This window comes from Tetrao urogallus (genome assembly GCF_951394365.1).
Source record: "Tetrao urogallus genome assembly, chromosome: 10".
Taxonomy (NCBI): Eukaryota; Metazoa; Chordata; class Aves; order Galliformes; family Phasianidae; genus Tetrao; species Tetrao urogallus.
In genome coordinates this window covers 19,859,314-19,878,878 of record NC_136823.1, presented here as the reverse complement: position 1 = coordinate 19,878,878, position 19,565 = coordinate 19,859,314, and the positions used below count along the sequence as shown (strand labels likewise).

Here is a 19,565-nt window from a genome sequence, read left to right as displayed (position 1 = left end):
TTTTGTTCAGTGGAGGGACTGCTGTATGTCAGCCATGCTAAAGGGCAAGTGATGGAGGCAAGTATTAGTTTATATATTCATAGTTATCTCATACCGTTTTTACCAGTTTCGCCTTTTTAACTGCTTTGTTTCTTTCCCACTGCTGCTGTGAAATAACTGCACAAGTGAAAGACTGTACGGGCATGTTCTGGGAGGGAACCATGTTATATGATCTGCTCAGTGTGACTGTGGATATAGAACAGCTAACTGTCCCTGATGTACTGTATGCTCATACAAATGAGAAGTGTTGCTGAGCTTCATCCTGAAGGCACTGCTTTTTTTCCCTCAAATATAGAACATAGAGTTGTTACGAGTTGAAAGCAAGCATAAGGATTCGATGTTATTGCAAATAGATGTGCTAATTTATTCTGCTGATTCACAGTTCTTCCCATTTATGAGTAAAGCAAATGTTTTTCTCTGCAAAGCTAGATACTAGTACAAATAAGTAGCTCTAAGGACCTTCGTACCAGAAATGCTCTTTGAAAAGCTTCGTTCAGACTCGCAACAGATTCACCATACGGAAATGTGAGCAGATGACCACAAAGCTTCTGTAGGAGCTTCTGAGTCATGAGTCAGTGTAATGTCAGCAATCATTCACAGAACACATGGGCATGGCAGTGACACGTTTGTGAACTAACTGGGCTCATTTGTTTCAGGTGAGTTTGTAAATTGAAACAGAGCTGATTGGAGCAGTTGATGGTTTCCAGCAGCTAATGAATGCATGGAACTTCAGTTAGACAGAGGTGATATTGTTTTAGATCACCAGTATTGCCAGTGGTAATCTGCATAGAAAGCATATGGTAGGTAGTAAAAATGATGAGTGAGGAATATGTTGGAGATCTGTTCTGAACTACAGCTTTTCTGCGAGACCAAACTGAAAAATGAATGCCAAGAGAGTTAGCTAAAATGGAAAGTTACAGGTCAGCTGTCAAGGCTGTATTTCGTACGGCAAGTAATTCTGGGACTCCTGCTTTTTTTAGCCATTGAGTTTTGTTCACTTAACTGTCTGCTTTTTTGTTTTGAATTTTGTTCACTTCTTTCTGCTGGGTGATGAGAAAAATCTATTTGTGCCTTTTTTTCTCAAAACCAGTTAATAGGAACATGCGATTCAACTTCATGAGAATCAGTTACGTAAGAAAAAAGTAGAAGTAACTTTAAGAAAGAGCTTAAAAATCCAACTGTGATACTGATCACCTAAGGCATTATGTATGTAAAAATAAAAGATTGGTGGTTATATCTTTTGATTCTGCCACAGTTCCATAGTGAACGTGGGTAAATATTTTTGCTTTCTTCTGAGGTGAAGCTTATTGCTTTGCCTTTAAATGGGTTATTGATTAAAATGATGATATATTTTAACTGGTGCTTTTAACGTGGTTTCAAAGTGCTCAGCTAAAATACTGTAAGATTCCAGTGGTTTGCTTCTGTAGTTACTGAACGTCATCTCACCTCCAACTTAATGCAGTGATGTTTGGGGAAAAGAAAAAAAAGCAGAAGGGAGTGTGATGCAGCTCTTGGATGTTTTTGGATGCCAGTTTAAAAAGCATCTTGGAACATCTGTTCTAACCCATTGTGTTGGGTTTCAGAAGTACGAAATTGAGAGCTCTGCAGCTGTAGCCTCAGTGCACTGTATTTCTGCAGCTGCTTCAAAATGCAAACGGATGTTCTCAAATCCCAAGCATGTGTTCCATTTCACATGAAATGTTTTTTAAAGCACAGGCTGCCTTTTGCCAAGATTGAGTTGACTTCTGTGGTCTAGTTTCTGTATTTTTATAGAAGCCTAACCAAAGTGTTTTCCTGCAAGAAAACAACGATCAGCTTCTGAGCACGTGATCTCATGGTGCTAATGTGAAACTCAGATATTGTGTCCTTCCTTCCTTCCTTCCTTCCTCATTCCTTGCTGTACTTCTCCAGCAGTGTGTTGTTACAAAAGTTCTCAGTTGCACAGTAGTGTAACCAGCTGCTTTCCGAGCTCTGCTGATGTGAGGAGGGGAGGCTGATGTCTTCTGGAGAAAAGCTGCGTGTTTTCCCTGCCGTGGAGGCTGAGCTACACGCTGTGGTGCTGCATTCTCTGCCCATTCAAAAGGGTTCCTTGATCTTCTTTTAAAAAGGAGTTTCTGTTTTCTCCGAGAATTATGGATGGGACTATGCCCATTGAAACCATTTCACTTGCCTGTCCTTGCTTGACTTTCCTGTCTAGTTTCCAGTGCAATCAATAGATGCTGGCAGCAATAAGGCATTTCTTACTGCTTGGAGATAAATGGTTAACTGATTTGGAAATGTTCTGTCTTCTTGCATTTATCAAATACTGTGGAGTTAAGCATTCTGCAGGAAAATCAGGTAGGCAGGACAGATGTTATGATTGAAGCATGTTCCTTTGATAAGGAACAAAATTAATTCTGCCAAAAAGTCTAACATGTTCTATGAAAGTGTAACTTCACGTTATGTTACATACTACTGTGGGCTTTGTGTTCTTAATAACAAAAAAAACCCTTGTTCTTTCCCTTCCTCCTTCCCCACTTTTGTAGACTTTTTTTCTTTAAAAGAAAGCCTTTCTTGCTTCACTTTGTGCTGTGCTTCTTCCCCTAGGCAATAAATGAATTGTCTCATACAAGCTTTGGCTTCTGCACACAGCCTTAGATGCAACTAATACCAGGATTGAGGGATGCTTGGAAAACCGATAAATCTGTTTTGTTAATGGCATGTTTTGTACATTGTTTTTTTTTTTTTTAACCCACTAGTTTCTGCATGGATGTGTAATAATGGCTCTTTTGTTTAACATTAGATAAGCATGAGATCACCGTGGCACAGCTGCATGTGTAGTCACTCTTGAAGCAATTGCACACCTAATTGGCTGACAATCTTGGCATTTTTAAAACAAACACAAGCCTTTTAAAGACAGGGGACATGTTTATTTACGAATAGTCAAATTAACCTGTGGGGTGTCATCAATGGAGCCCTCTGGCAGTGAACAGTTGTGCGATGACCCTGATCCTGGAGGCAAATCCCAAGATCAAGAGACCAAAAAACAACATGAATCAGAGCAAAAATTATCCAAAATAACCCATAATGCTTTGGAGAACATTAATGTGATTGGTCAAGGCTTGAAGCACCTTTTCCAGCATCAGCGCAGGAGGTCGTCAGTTTCTCCACATGATGTTCAGCAAGTTCAGGCTGATTTGGAGTCTGACATGGATTTGGAAAGCCAAAGCGCCTGCGCTGAAATTGATGGTGTCTCCACCCACCCTACAGCTCTGAACCGAGTGCTTCAGCAGATCAGAGTGCCACCTAAGATGAAGAGAGGGACGAGCCTGCACAGCAGGCGGGGCAAGACGGAGCCTCCCAAAGGAAGTCCCCAGATCAACAGGAGGTCTGCACAAGATATGCAATCAGGTCGTCCCAGATCGTCGTCCACTACAGATGCTCCCACGAACTTGTCCGTGACGGAGATTGCTTCTTCTGTCTGTGTAGGTGGAGAGGAGGCCACAGCAGCAGTAAGTTACTCAGATTTACCTTTGGTGTTTATCATCTCCTTGTGTGTTTTCTTAAGACTTTTGAACCTTGTTTTTAAAAGCAAGCGTCTTTCAGCAAACTGAACTACTACTGTGTTCAAAATCTTTTTGCGTGTGGTGAAGCAAAGATGCAAGCATTAGTCATTTTCTCACATGGCAGGTGCTTATTTTATTTGATTGCTGAAATGAGGACTACTTCTGCAGCATGTTAAGCTGGTCAGATGGTGCATTGCAGGCAAGCAAGGAATGATGGGAAGAGCAGCAGCCCGAGTAGTCCTTCTTAGCAGCTATTTCCTGCAACTGATGTGGCTTTTTTTCTTCCCTTCATATTTTATTGTGTATTTTCTAAAAGTGAGGAATTCCAGTTTGAGCAAATGGAGCAGTGGATTGTTCACGTTGTAGAGAGGCTATGGGGATGGTGGCTGCAGTAGGTAACTGAGTTGCAATGCCAGGGTGGCCAAATTTGTCAGTCAGCCCTACTACTGTGCTGAAATGAGCCTTTGCCAAAATGACAGTCTCTGTTCTGTGACTTGTTCTTGCAAAGTTATGTGTATTGGTTTACTGATGATATCAAGTAGAAGTATTTGTCTTAATCTTTCATGTTTCCCAGATCTGTTTATCTGAAGTGCTTGCAAGATCTTCAAATTGTGGCTTATCATTGTGATCTAGCGTGTAAACATTCCTCTTGGAAGGAGCATTGAGAGTCTAACTTTGAGATTTCTGTTCTGACAGCAATTAAAAGAAAAGGAATAGTGATATAATTGGGAAAAGTGGATGCTCTCCAAGAACCGGTTAACTTTGTGTCTGAATTGTATCAAAAGAGCTCTTATTTCAGGTTTCAGGTTTATTTCCTTGCAAGCTCTTTTTCATTGTGATTGGACTCATGACCTTTGTTTCAGGTGAACTTTGAAGAGAGCCAGTAATTTTCCAAGTTTGTATCCAAATCCAGCAACTTGAGTTATGAAGCATGGCAGCCTGTTTTGGTTTGTCAGGTTACAACCTTAGCTCATTTAGATCTGATATACTTGATTTTAAACATGCTTGCTTACTTACAAAGCGCTATTGCAAGTGATGTCTCAGTGTATGTGCAGGAGGGGATGCTGTTCTGAAAGTGCTCACATTTTCCTTTAGTAGTGGCCCTTGCATCTCTGTGATACGTGTGCAGTGTGAGAACCCTTTGTCACGAGGCTGAGGAAGGCCGTGGAAATGAAGTTGATGCACCTCAGCATGGCCCCTCTTTATCTCATCATCCGAAGTGTCTGCTGCTTTCAGACTTGCACCTCACACTCTGCCCTTAACCTGAGACAACCTCTGCGCTAATTTGGGATTGCTTCCTGACACCCCTCCTGAAAAGCATAGGTGGACTTTGAGATAAAATCCTAACAAACCCTTCAGGAGTGCTGACAGCATTTGTTGACATGTCTCTGAGCTTTGATGTTTTAGTAATGTTAGTATCTGTGTAGGCCCATGTAGAATTGGGAAAGAAAAGAGTGAGCAAGGGGGGGAATCTTAAAATGAGAGCAAGAATTTTTTATTTTTAGCAGAACCAACTAAAAGCCAAAGCCATGGCAATACTCAGTCATGAACTTTTTGTAAGCTAGCAGCAAGGGCCTCTAGTCATACAAGATTCAGTTTACGTCAGAGATTTGACATGCTTGTACACAGACTCAAGCTGAGACAGTACTGGCTCTGGCTTTGCACTTTCTTACACGTGTACAGCTACAAGGTAAATATCAGTCTTCAACATCTGGCTACTTAACAGCATTCAGTTTCAAATGCAGTGGGTTGCTAGTGCTCACTCTATGTAGCATTCTGCTGTTGTGCTTCTATATGGTGTGATATATATATATATATATTTTTTAATAAAAGGCTATGGAGTGATCATCTAAAATCATCATTTCCCCACCCTTGTCCTGAAATTTTCTTATTAACTTTACAAAAGATAGATGTGTGCTTAAGTTGTCAATCTATGTTTAACCAGCTTCAGCTATGACTGATCAAAGTTGAGTAGTGTCTGGAGGAACATCTGGCTCTTGCCAAAGGATGACGGTGGAAACAGATACCCTGAAGATAGTAAAGAAAACCAAAAACTGCCGTGGATTCCATACAGTGGCTTTCTGCAGTGTGGAAAATACCAAAACAAGCAAGAATTGGTGAAAATTGTTCTTACTGGCTGTAAATGACCAAGGAAACCATACTAGCAGCATGGAGCTGTGTCTGTGGTTCCTATCCCAGGCACTGGTGCCATACAGCATCTCATATCTTAGAAAAGTGCTGTCATAAAAGCCATGCCTGTTGTAGTCTGCACACAGTCTAGAGCTTCAGAGTTGCTTGGTTCTATTTTCCATGGGTGTCCATCATGAGTGTCCATGCAGTAGAAATTTTCAAGCTGGGAAGTTTCTGTTTAATTTGTCGGCTTATTATGTCTTTATTAATAACTAAAATCAGTGAGTTATCTCAGATAGTGTCAGCTGCCTGGCCATGAAAACATGAAGACATTAAAAAAAAAAACTTGGAACCCAGTTTGTAATAGAGAATTCTATGCAGCAGCTAATTGCTAGCATCTCTAGGTCTAGCAGTATAAAAGTATTTTCTTGTTCTTCCATTGTTTTACAAACTTCATTCAGACATGCATGGTTTTATCAGTTTTTGGTATAATCATATCATAGAATGTCTTGAGTTGGAGGCTCCTTAAAGATCTAGTATTCCAGATGGGGCCCCAAGGTCAGGAAGGACTAGAACAAAGTGCAAATAAATGACTGGAAAGGCTTTGTGATAGACAAAATACAGTTGAGATAGGCAAAGTGCAGAAATGACTGTGGGACTGGAGCTGAAGGAGAGGTGTGCTTGTGTCGGCCTCGGATCAGCTGGCTGTGCTCAGGGCTCTGGTGAAGAAAGTCAGGAATCTGCTCAGCAAGGGTCTGAAATCAGGAGAGCGCAGTTCAGCTGATTGTTGAATCGGTCTTATAAGAGGCATCGGTGTGTTTGGCATCTGAGAAGCAAATGTGGCATTCAGTTAATTGCTTTTTCTTTAGCGACTTGTATTGCAAAACTAGTTACCACACAGTTCAAATGATGCAGTTGATAAAGGGTGTTTAGCAACTTGTGTTGCAAAAGCAGTTACCACACAGTTCAGATGGAGTCAATAAAGGGCTAGGTAACATCTGGAACTGTTGCAGTAAGCTTAAATGGAGCACAGGGCACGTTAAGCATGAACTCAGCCCTTACACACTGTCTTTAAGTTATGAGTGGTGAAGTTTTAACACATTGTTACATCAGGGAATTGGGGTGAAAGTATTTCATCCACTGAACCTGCATTATTTCGCAAATCTTATGAAATAGGAATAAGTTCTTCAAAATACTTGTTAAATAACACTCTGGTATTTGTGGGGAGAGTACTCTGGACTAGTAGGTTCAGCTCTTGCCCGTGTGTGCTCTCGCCAATTGTGTATGCAGCAAATCTGTCCTTGATCTCATTTCATATTAACTTTCTCATGACTATGCCAAGTTATCTTCTTTTTGATCTCAATCTCTCATAAAAGATCTTTAAAAAATAAAGCACCACCAAGTTCGCTTTCTTGATGTTGGTGTTTCTTCAGTGGCAGTGTTTCTTCTGTTCTGTAGGGACTGTACAACTCACAAGGACAAGGAAGCAACGTATTCAGTGAAAATACTGTGATTTAGTAGTGACTGAAACGTGTAGTGTGTGAATTGCAGTTGAGCAGTGTTATTCTGTTTTTGTCTGCTGAATGTCTTCTGTCCTCAGCTGAGCCGCCAGCCCCCATCGCCTGTTGTGCTCTGAGGTTAGTGGCTGCCACTGTTGTGGAGCTCTTCTGCCCCCGTCAGATGCATGGTGGCACTCATCCCTACACCGTGCTCAGTGCTGCTCCTTGAGCAGAAATTCCTGCTCTGCTTTGCCTTCTCTTTTTTCTTTTCTTCCCAATGTTTAGATCCTGCCATCTAGAAGAACTACTAGGCATTTTATTCTCTTGTAGTGGTTTCATTATTGCAACGTTGCGAATCGCATTTTGAAATAAGGGGCAATGCATTCCTTTGCTACAGTGTTCTGTAGCTACTAAGTAATGCTGCATAGTGTCTGTGGTTATTAAGCCTAGAATTTGCCCGTGACTGCAAAAGATGTCAGTACATGTAAAGACAAAGTCAGTGGACATGGCTTACTGAGAAATTAGCTTTCAATTGTATTTTGTTAGGTGCATGTAAAAGCTTTTGCAGGCTGCTCTGAAGTTGTCAGTGCTCGTTTGTGTGGCAGGAGCCTTATCTGTTGCAAATGTATTTGTGAAGCATAGATGGAGAGCAGACCAAATGCTTCTGTCTAGAGTTTACCACTGAAGCTAAAGAGCAGTTAAACACATTCAGACTATTTCCATATCTTCCATATTTGCAGAGTCTGGCCCAATGTTTCATGCTTTGTCCTTCTGTGTGAAGTTGTGCTGCACCGTGGTTTAAATATATGCTCTCCTCTGCCTACAGATATGGTGTTCTGAGCACAGCGTTTGTGATTCATTGTGTTGTGCAGTTGGGCCTACTGTTATACTTAATTTTTAACACTAGGTGCTGTACTGTAATTTGGAGAAAGGAAAAAAAAAAAACTTCATCGATATGGCTGTGTTAATGAGGTAAGTAGCAGAAGTGAAAAATGAGTTGTTTTTTTTTTTAATGAGGTGTCCATTTGTGAAACTGAGACCATGCTGTCATGGGGCAGTTGTTAAAGATGAGACTCCTCAGACCTGAAGCAGATGGCAGAGCCTGCATTCCTGGACCTGCCTTTGAGGGTCCCCTTCTAGGGAAAAAGTTTTCTCATACCTGCCCCACGTGTGTAAGTTTGGCATCAAAGTTCCTAGCAGGGAGGGAAAAAAAAACACACAACTTACCAGACATGGCAATATTTTCTACTGTCAGCCCTGTTCCCCTGATCACTGCCTTTTGCAGTTGATAATTCTATTACCATGTTCCTACCTCATCTCCACGTTTTCTCCCCAAACTCTGTTATGACTACATGAGCTGGTCTTTGTTCTTATCCTGGAAACCATTTTGTAGTTGAAGTCTATCTACAGTTTAAGTCCTGTGTGTCACTCCAGATCCTGAGTACCAAAGACATCTTGTTAGGCCTCATTCTTCCTTTCCCAGAACCTTCTCTTTCTCCAGCATGCTTTGTGCGGCAGGTCAGCTCTCATCCATCTCCTGATGATCTACACCCACTCTTCCTTTTTTGTGCTTATAACCTCATTGACCCCCATACTAAGTATGCTGCCAGGAAGTTTAGGAGGTTAACATTTTCGAATTATTGTTTCCTTAACCCAGGAAGGGTTTTGTTTGCTTTGTCTTATTTCTCTCCCCCTCCTTTGTATGTGGATACTGCAAAGTTTTGGAGAGAAGAATCTTTATTTCCTGTTTGTCTTGCTAATCCCCTGAGAGCAGTCAGGACTTATATTGATGTTATGAGCAGTAACTCATGTTTATATGATTCTACAGAATAATGAGTACTGGGGAGCCCAATCCTGCGTGATGCTGAGGTCCTCTGTTCCAAGTGGGAGTTAAGGACACAGTGTTTTTGCATAAGGGAAAGTAAACTCTAAGTAATCCATTGCATGCAAGGTATTTTTAGTTCACAGTATTGTTCTCTTCTCTGCTCTCTTCAGTTTCTGTTGAATTTGAAGGGCAAATTGCTATCCCAAAACCACAAATCAGATTTGACCTAACACCTCATTTACAAATGTTTGCATGTGTAATCATCCTACTGTGTGTTGTCAGGGTTGTTTAAAAAAAAAAAAAAAAAAGACTCATGGCATGGAAAATAATGCAATAATTAAAGTTTTGTGGAGATATTTCATTTGATGTTATATTTCTAGTAGTGAACATCTAAATATTTTTTGCATAAAGCCTTGTTTTTCTATAAAAGCTGCCCTCTGAGCTGTGAAATCAGAACTTTGGTGGCTTAGAAATGGTGGTGTGAGACTGCTTGGGTTTCACTGAGCTTTTTGTGGGTTAAGGAGTTACAGGGCATGAACAAACAACAATATTAAAGTGCCAGAGCTACAAAAGTAGCAGCTGTACTTGGGTGAGAGCTTGCTCTCTGTGTTGGAACCTTACCAGCGTCAGTTCCCGAAGGAGGGCTGCAAAGAGCACGGAGCCAGGCTTTTTTGTAGTGCCCAGCAGCAAGTGTAGATGGCAGAGGGCAGAAATGGCAATGTGGCGGAGCAGGCAGTGGAGCACTGGGTCAGGTCACCCAGACTGGGGGCTCTCCCTCCCTCCTTGGAGGTCTCCAGCCTGGATGTGGAGCTGGGCACAGCTCTGGTGGAGGGCCCTGCCCACCTCTGCCAGTCTGTGGTACTGTGGTACGGAGTTGAGACTTCACATATTGAGGTCACTGACCTTTTGGATGGATTTTAACAGTCGGGGAATGATGAAGATACAGGGTGGTGATCATTGGATCTATGTCCAGGTGGAGGCCACTAACAAGCGGCGTCCCCCAGGGCTCTGTCTTGGGACTGGTGCTCTTTAACATCTTCATCAATGACAGTGAGGATGGAATCGAGTGCACCCTCAGCAATTTGCTGATGATACCAAGCTGAGCGGTGCGGTCGACACGGTGGAAGGAAGGGATGCCATTCAGAGGGACCTCGACAGGCTGGAAAGGTGGGCCCGCGTGAACCTGATGAGGTTCAACACGGCAAAGTGCAGAATTTTGCACATGGGCTGGAGGAATCCCAGGCATCCGTACAGACTGGAAGGAGCGGTGCTTGAGAGCAGCCCTGTGGAGAAGGACTTGGGGGTCTTGATAGATGAAAAGCTTAACATGAGCCAGCAGCGTGCCCTTGTGGCTCGGAAGGCAAACGGTGTCCTGGGCTCCATCAGCAGAGGGGTGGCCAGCAGGGACAGGGAGGTGATTGTCCCCCTCTGCTCTGCTCTTGTGAGGCCCCATCTGCAGCGCTGCGTCCAAGTGTACAAGAAAGTACAAGAAAGACAGGGAGCTGTTGGAGAGGGTCCAGAGGAGAGCCATGGAGATGATCAGGGGACTGGAGCACCTCCCCTACGAAGACAGGCTGATGGAGCTGGGCTTGTTCAGCCTGGAGAAGAGAAGCTGCGGGGTGACCTCATTGCAGCCTTCAGTACCTGAAGGGAGCCTACAGACAGGAGGGGAATCAACTCTTGGAAAGGGTTGATAAGTGCAGGACAGGGGGAAATGGTTTGAAGTTGAGGGAGGGGAGATTGAGATTGGACAGATTTAGATTGGACGTCAGGGGGAAACTCTTTACAGAGAGAGTGGTGAGGTGCTGGAGCAGCTGCCCAGAGAGGCTGTGATGCCCCGTCCATCCCTGGAGGTGTTCAAGGCCAGGTTGGATGGGGCCCTGGGCAGCCTGGGATAGTATTAAATGTGGGGGTTGGTGCATGCAGCAGGGGGTTGGAGATTCATGATCCTTGAGGTCCCTTCCAACCCTGTGATTCTGTGAATGAAATCAAGAAGCCTAAAGCAGAGCATCTCAAAGTTTGTCTGTGCCCGTGCCAGCACTTCAGTTTATGTTCCTCCACTGAGATTCCCCAGAGAGCAGCTTTCTGAGGCACTTTGTGCACTTCAGCTCTGCTGTGTTCTCACCCTGTTTTCATTTTCAGTGATTAGCTTTCATAAATATTTTAATTTTCTTTAGATATTGGCTGCCAACTTAAATCTATATTCTGGTAGTATCTGTATAAAAACAAAGACTGCATGTGCTTCAATTGTGTAATAATTGCTGGCCTGTACTTAGTGGACTCCTTAGTGTTCTCCTGTGGCAGTACTGGCATCGTGAGCGTCACATAAAGGCTCCTCACAGTAACCTGCTTTTCTTAGTTACTTTTTAATGACCCTTTCCAAACAGGCACTCTGGTGACATATTAATGGCTCCTGGAACAGCCACCTGTAACAATGCAGCAGCTTTCTGTATTGTTAGCACCGTGTGGAAGCATTACTTGGGCTGTCTGTAAAAGATTGCCTAAGCTGTCACACATCTCGCAAAATAATAAGCAGTACTCTCTGCAGCACGTTTGCTCTCCCATTCAGTGCCTGTAGATGGTAAATGTTTTTGGAATTTTACCATAATAGATTCTAAATAAAACATTTTGTAGTTCTCCCCCTGAAGCATCACTTTTACATTAAAAATAATTTTTCCCATATAAACAGATGAAGTCAATCAGGAGCCCTTCTGGAAATAATATATTAACTTGCAGTACATGCAGCTGAATCATGTTAAAACACCACAGATCGTGCAGAGTTGGTGTGGTTTGTAACGAGGAGGAGGAGCTTTTCTTCACTGTAAATAGGAGCGTATGCATACTTGGCAGTGATGTACCACAGAAATTTGGATGGGTTGGTGTGTGAGGGGCATCAGGATCATTTCAGTCTCAGGAAATCATTCTCGAAGGTAATGCTGCAAGTAGCTACTGCTACAGATCTGAACTTCCAGAAGATGCAATTCAGTAGCTGTGTGCAGTATGCCACAGTGACCACTGCTCTCCTGCTCCAGCAGAAGGGCCGCAACGCAGTGCTGTGCTTTGTGCAGGGATAGGGTTGCACTGTTTGCATCTTGCAACAAGATAAGATAATAGCAGATTGTGTAGTGGTGTAATTGCGGAGTGATAGGTCAAGAGTAGGCTGAGGGTTGTTTTACAGGCACAGAAATTGATCTTCAGTTGCTTAATCGCTTCGAATGATGATGTTGTGCCAGGCACTGCCTTTGCCTGCCTGGTGGCTGTCACCTTTGTGAAGCGCTGGAGTGACCTTGTGCTCAAAGTTGTCTTTATGGACAAAGTGGAAGGACACTAAAATACAGGAGAGCCAAGAAATTAATTTTAGTATAATTGACATCTGAGAGTCGAATTGTCATTAGTCCGGATTTGTTCCAGAAAATAAAAATGAATAATGCCAGTAAAGATGTTATATGCACACTTAGTAGTCTCTGACCCTTTTCCTCAGCCTGTGCTGATCGGTGCTGTGCAGCTGGGAGCATCTGGTGTGCATTCATCAACACAGCATGTATGGGGACCAAGCAGTGGCTGTGAGCACAGTGAGGGGTGGGTGCTGCATTTCAGCAGTGCCAGTAGTCATGAGTGTGGCATGCAATCTCTTGTTCATCACAAGCTAAAATGCGTAACTAATGGTGGTGACTATGTTGGAAAATAGCAATTTGTGTCTGAGCACGTGCTCTATCCAGCAGCACTGATGTGCTTTGTAGTTGCTGTAGTTTCTGGAAATAAATAGGAGGTGTTACTTCTGGAGTGCTCCAATTTGTCAGCACTGAAGGAACAGGTGCACTCACCAGAGCAGAACGGCATCCAATGAGGAGGGCAAGGAGGTCTGAATTAGCAGTGTTTGTAGTTTTTGAGTGAAGCAAAGAAATTTTGATTGAAGAAGCTGCATCCATTGACCTGGAATGCCACAACAGTGAGAAAAGTGAAGCAGGTTCCTATTTTCTGTTCAGTTGTTAACTTTTTCTGTACTCTGTTATTTCTGTGTTGCTATTTGAGATTTTTTTAGATGGGGGTGACATCTTTATGTCAGGATTTTTTAATGATCTTCACATGTGGAAAGCTTTAACAGGAAGTAATACTACAGATGATTTGGTATAGATGCAGATAAAACCGATGATGCCTCCGTACCTTTTTCTGTATGCAGAACAAGTGTCCTTCCTGCAGTCTCAATCGATAGAGGGAGCTCTGACTTTTCAGAACATCTGTATGCAAACAGTTCACTTCATCCATCCTGAAAATAAATAGGTTTGTGCTATTGAGTTGGCTTCCAGAAATAAGGGATGCTGTCCTCACAATGATTGGGAGAGAATCATGCTCACACAGCACTGAAACTGAGTATTTTCTGTGAAATGTAAATAATACAAAAGAAGCTTAAATTAAAAGATATGTAAATTTAAGCACCCTTCTTGAATCTAGTTTTGTTTTTCTGAAGCAACTTATGCGCTGTTGTGTGCAGAAAACCATAGACTGACAGCAACAAATTTAGCTTTGTGCAAACCAAAGGGCTGGGCTGTAGGCATCAGTTCTTCAGGCCCTGTCTAATAAATGGGTGTGTTTACATTTACGCAGGCAGATGCTGCCTGGTTATTTGTCTGGCCATGGAATTAAGAGATTTTGTCCCCGGGACAAAATACATGGGACTGGCTGCGGTCCTTAGGCACCATACCTTGCTGCTGTGGGTTGCGGGGCAGCAGGTTGGGGAGCGGTGGCTGCAGGTCTGCAACTGGGGGCGGTGTGGGGGTTTACAAGTCAGTGGCAAAGCTGCCACGAGGGGCTCTGAGTGCTGCATGGAGCTCACTGAGACACTGAGCTGGGAGCTGCTGTCCTTCACAAGGAGCAGTGTTGTGCCTGTTAGATAGTGGGGATGGCAGTGGACTTATCTGACCCCTAGAAATTGTAATCAGAGACTGTTGAAGGAAACAGATCTGGTAGTGTGTGTAGAGGTACGGGGGATGCGAGGCATTGGGCTCAGCCCCATACTTGCAGCAGGACCTGGCCGTGGCAGTGCTCACTGTGTGCGTGTGAGCATTTGACCACTTCATTGCATGGGACTCCCTTTTTGTAGTCTGAAATTCTTCTGCTGCTTCTGTAATTTTTTGTATCTCGCATTACTAACGGATAAGTTATCTCAACCTCCCCTTGTACTGTCACTTGTTTCCTGCAGACAGCCCAGGTATTTGCGCTGCTGACCTACCCACAGCCTTGTCTTTTCTATTTTCCGTAGCTGAATTCCACCTGCAGCATTCCTGTGACAAGAAGCGTGCACTGAGCCTACAGCTGAGGCATTGCACTGCGCTCCTGCACCATGTAAATCAATGCATGTAGACACAATGTGAAAGGAAGGTGTTTAATTAGCTCTCAGTGGTTTCTCTTGTAATCCCATTGTCTATGATACGTGTTGCTCACTTGGTGTGAGCTCTTAAATCTTGCCTATAGCACAGCAGGTTCCCGCAAGCCATGGGGCACTGAGGCTCAGTGAAGCAGCCTAGAATGGAGCTGCTGTTCAGGCAGCTCTGCTGTGAGGTCACTGCCAGTGTTCCTGCAATGGTTGATGGGACGGCACGCGCTTTGCTGTTATGCTCATGGCAGCAAGGCACCTAAAAGTGCTGTGAATTGTACTGCAAGTGTGTGGCCTTGTGTCAGCTGTCTGAGGGGAGCACAGCCACTTGTGCAAATCCCATGGGAGCAGTCTTTGGTTAGAGTGGAAGTGCAGGTACTAAAAACTAACTTTTTCATCATTAACCTAAGCTTTAATCTAAGCAAATGATTTTAACAAAATCTCCCAAATTATAATTACAAAGGGAAGGAGATGTGTGGAAAAAAAAAATATTGATTTCTTCAGGAGTGTGAAGCTTTTGGAAGTTGTAAAACCATGATGACCATGCAGTGATTAGAAGTGGATTGGAACTGTAGGGCTCTCACGTTTGGTTATAATGTTGATAAATGACATTGGAGAGTTTGTATACATAGCATAAATACAATATCATGCCTGACTTTTTCCACTTTCCAAGTTCCAAGTGTGTCTCTAAGCACACATGAAGAAGAACTTCAACCATGGGAGGAGGGTTGTCACAAGAATGCTGGAAAGTAGGGTAGAAAGCAATAAACGTGTGTCAAGTTTCTGGACACAGAGACTGTTCACAGTTACAGGTGTCCTGCACTAGGAATTAAATGATGTGCAGCAGGCTTCTGCAGAGTCAAACAGCAGAGCGAGAAGGTCAGTGCAGGTCAGCGTGGAGTGATGCAGCTGTAGGTGTGGGATGCCTGTGGTGCTGCTTTGTGCTCCTCCAGTGTGGGGAGCCTTCTGGTGTTCCATCCCTGGCAGCATTTGCTGTCAGCATTATGTGACTGTAGTAAAATAAGGGCCCGGTAGCTGGGTGGTGCACTGTGCATTCCCAGGAAGAATGAACATTCTGAAAAGGACCTGACGTTGTGGGAGGGAGCACTTTGTCTGTACAGAACACATTTCTGCATTGTGAAACCTCCGAGTTAGTAATGACAGGGCAGAGTGCAACCAAATCATGCTGTGATACAACTGCTGGGGTTCTCAGTGCTCAGGTGCACATCTTTTGATGTTAATTTTGGATGGTGGTTATAAAATAAACACCTCTGTTTAATCTTTTTCTAACCCTCCCTTTGAGTTCTATATAGAGAACCATGCTGACCCTTCTCATAACCCTTCCTGGCCCAACTCTCTTCTGTCTTTACCCTCCAGGCCAACTGTTGACATTAAAAATAGGCTACAAACATTTTTCCTTAATAAGGCAAATATGCTGGCCTAAATCACCCATCCTTCCACTATGCAGCCATGCAATAGAGCAGAGTGTCCTCTCCCAATACGTACTGCGGAGAGTAATTTTGTGTGAACTCTGTGTGCAAATTCCTCCAACTGACAGGCATGGCACAGGGTCCTGGGCCCTTGATCCAGTGTGCTGGAGCACAGCATGGGATCCTTGTGGCTTCCTTCCTTTTAAAGTAGGGTCTGAGCAGAGTGCTGGTGAGCGGCGCAGTGCTGGGTGATCCCTCTCTACCTGATACAGCCCAAACTCAGCTGGGATGTGCTCCCACCCCAGGTATTGAGAGCCGTTTCTGAGCTCCAGTAACTTTGACTGTAGTCTAGAGTTATTCAGAAGGTAACTTTGTGCAAGACTGCACAATGAAGGGGTTGATGCTATAGACACTTAAATGTAATGATTAAAGGAGCCCTCCCTGCTGGGTTCATGGTGCAATTCTGTGCCTACCTTTGAGTTGTACTGAAAAAATTGTACCTGATATGTAAGTTCTCAGACAGAATATTGAGGATACAGTCAGACGTGTTGTCTCTTATTAGTGAATAAGAGGTTAGCAGAAAGGAAATAGAAGCGTGCAGCTCTAAAGGCGCTTTAGCTGAGATCACATAAATCATCCTTCAAAGCAGTTTCTTCTGGCACGATAGCATTCATACACTAGAAGTGTTTAAGTTGTAGACAGTGAGAAGGAACATATTTTTAAAACTTATTAAAATGTTTAATGTACATAAGAAGTAGGAAAGCATTCCTGTTATCTTCTCTAATATAAAATTTTCAGATCTCTTCAGAGTATCATTATTTTTGTTGTTCAGATGTTCTTGGTGTTTTCCCTTTAAATATTGCCGTTCTGCTTCAGTGGATCATTGTGCAGAAGTTGTGTCATGGGTGCTCCGTACAGGAGTGTCACAGGGACCTTCTGACATCTAGAGCAGAGCACAAAAAAAAAAAAAAAAAAAAAAAAAAAAAGCAGCTCCGAGTTGAAGGAACAGGAGAAAATGAGAGCGAAGTTGCAGGCAGAAGGCAATTCCAAAAAGGCTTGGAAATAAAATCCTATGAAGTCTGAAACCGAAAATGCTGAGATAGGGCTACTTAAGAAACTGACTAATTTCCAGGTATTTTGAGGCCTTCATTGTGTTTGTGCCTTTTGTTTCCCTCTGCTCCTTCCCGCGGAGGTCTGCTGGCCGTGCACGCGTACCTGTGCTGCAGATAGAGGGGCAGAGCCCTACGCTGCCTTCTGTGTGAAGATCGTGCTGCATCCTTCACTCAGAGTGCTGGAATGGGAAAAGGAGCAAGTTAAGGGATCCGAAACCCCCTCTTACCAAGATGGTTGGACAAGTGGGAGCACAGCTGGGTACATATTTGCGGTGTGGAGTAGTGTTTGGTGGCGATTACAGCAACTCCTCCGCGTGCGTTCCCGTGGAAGAATTAAACCTCGCGCGCTGGAACGTGCGGAGGAAAGGACGGACGTGCGAGGCGGTGCTGGAACCGGGCCCGAGCCCTCCGGCCTCTCGTTAGCGCAGGGCTGGAGCTTCGTCCTCCTGCAGCCCCGAGCGATTCGGGCCGCGTCCCACGCGCAGCAGAGCACCGCCACGCGGCGACGGTTCCGCGCAGCCGCGCTCGTAGCGCTCCGCTCCCCGGGGACGCCGCTCTGTTCCGGGACGGCGCCGCGGGGCTTCGGCCGGCAGAGCGCCTCGGCCGGGCACGGCGCGGAGCTCGGGGTGACCGTGCCGCGCGGGTACACTCCTGCGGACGGGCTCGGGGCGGAAGCGCTGCGGGAGCGGCGCGTCCGCGCTCCGGCTGCGGGCCGCCGGCGATCCGCCGCGGGCGGGGCGGGGCCTCGTGGGCGGGGCCGCCTCCGGTGCAGGCGCGGAGCGGTGCGGGCACGTCGCGCCCCGCCCTCCTTGGGGGCTGCCGGCGATGGAGCGGCCCGAGCGCTGAGGGCGGGGGGCCCGGGCCCGGCTCCGGCTCCCTGGGCCACGGGCGCTGCGGGCGCGGCTCTCCCGCCGTTCGCCCCCCCGCGGAGCGGCCCGGCCCGGACCATGGTGCAGCGCTTCAGCCTCCGGCGGCAGCTCTCCAAGGTGGGTCCCGGCCGTTCTCGCGAGTCGACCTCCGCGGGGGGCTGGGGGCACCGCTGCCTTTTGTTCCCCGCGCAGACACAAAGGCTGGGTGGGACCTCAGGCGGCGCCCGGCGCGGTGCTGTGGGGCTCGAGGGAGGCCGCCGCTTCCTTGCCGATGTCGTCGGGCGCTGCAGAAAGGGGATGTGATCGTTATCATTTGTGCCGGTGCGCGCTGTGCGGCGCTGCTGCCGCCGTTCCTCGGGCGCGCTGGGTGCTGCCGACCCGCCGCACACCTGCGGGAGCGGGGCCGGCGCTGTGCCGAGAACAAAGGCGGTGCTCCGAGCGTCTCGAAGAGCTGCTACTGCGTGCAGCCGTGCGGTTCTGTCACTGAATCGATCCAGCGCGTTTGGTCGGATAAACGTTTGGGAAAAACTGTCGGTCGGTGAATAAAGTGAGGCTGTGCGCGGTCCGGGGGATCCCGCCTTGCAGAGCCCGGCGCGGCCCCGCTCCCGGCACGGCCGCTCAGCCCCGCGCTGCGCTGCTGCGAGTTGCGGTGCTGCTGCGCTCCGAAGTGCCGGGCTGCTTTGATGTTACGGTTGAACTTTTCCCCCACGATACGTGTTTTAAAATGCGTTTGTCAAAAATTTGAAGCGCTGTTGTAGGCAGTATTTGAAATAGGTTAGAAAGGCACACCCTCCAGACCACCTTGGGTGCCGATATGGTTCTGCTGCACCTTATTTGTTTCTGTTTCTCTGTGTCTCCTCATCTTGGAGAAATGGAGAGGAATGGTTTCGAGGTGGTACGGAAAGGAAAACTCGCTTGTTTGGGTCGTTTCCCTTGTCCACGTCAGGAGCTGTGCCTGCAGGCAGAGCTGTGTCCCTTCTGAAGGGAAGGTCTGGTCAGCAATGACTCTCGTGCACACTCCTGTGGACACTTACATGGGGCATCTCAAATACTTTTAAATGAACTCCTTTGGATAGCTCCATTTTAATTCTGTTTTATCCAAGCCGACTTTAAGCTAAGCCTACTTAGCTTGGCTTGTAAATGATGCACAGGTTCTGAAGTATAGTGAACCAGAGGAGAAGAATCAAAACTCAGATTTGCTTCTCTGGCATAGGGAATTGTGCAACGATTCACTTGATGTCAGTTGTGCTCAGTCTTTGTACTTATTTAGCGAAACAAAAAGCATAGTGTATGAAGATACAGTCAAAACAGATTGTTAATCCAGATTTGTCGGTGGTAGCAGAACTGTGTTGTCTTCTCTCCTCGCTGTCACTTGGGATGGGAATGGGAAGGTTAGTTTGTGCTTGAGGCTTTGGGAAGAGGTAGCAAATGGCATATAAAGCACTCTGCTTTGATGGAGAATTTTGCTAATCTGTTTTTCAACCAAATTTAGTGACTGTTAGACCACCTAACACCTGATGTGAAAATCTTGACTCCTTGCTTGCTTACTTATATTTTGAAGTTGACAAATGTCTGTATGAAAGTTGGAGCACCTGCTGCTGAGTAGTACATCATTAAATGGTTCACGTGGGTAATGCAGCTGCAAAGTCAGAATTCTAGCTTCTAGCAATCTTTAATGATGGAGATTTCAAATGCAATGTGACTGTGCAGATTTGAGAGCTACAAGCTGAAAAGTGCTGCTG

General features: G+C 45.3%; 1 protein-coding gene across 1 annotated transcript in view; it reads left to right on the top strand.

The window, feature by feature from the left end:
- Positions 1 to 2,987: 2,987 nt before the first annotated feature.
- Positions 2,988 to 19,565, top strand: part of TMCC1 (transmembrane and coiled-coil domain family 1) — a gene marked incomplete at both ends in the record, with an annotated part of 57,213 nt that continues 40,635 nt past the window's right edge. The window contains one exon of the mRNA XM_079540545.1: positions 2,988 to 3,530. Coding sequence (XP_079396671.1) covers positions 2,988 to 3,530 — 543 coding nt within the window. The remainder of the gene's footprint in view (positions 3,531 to 19,565) is intronic.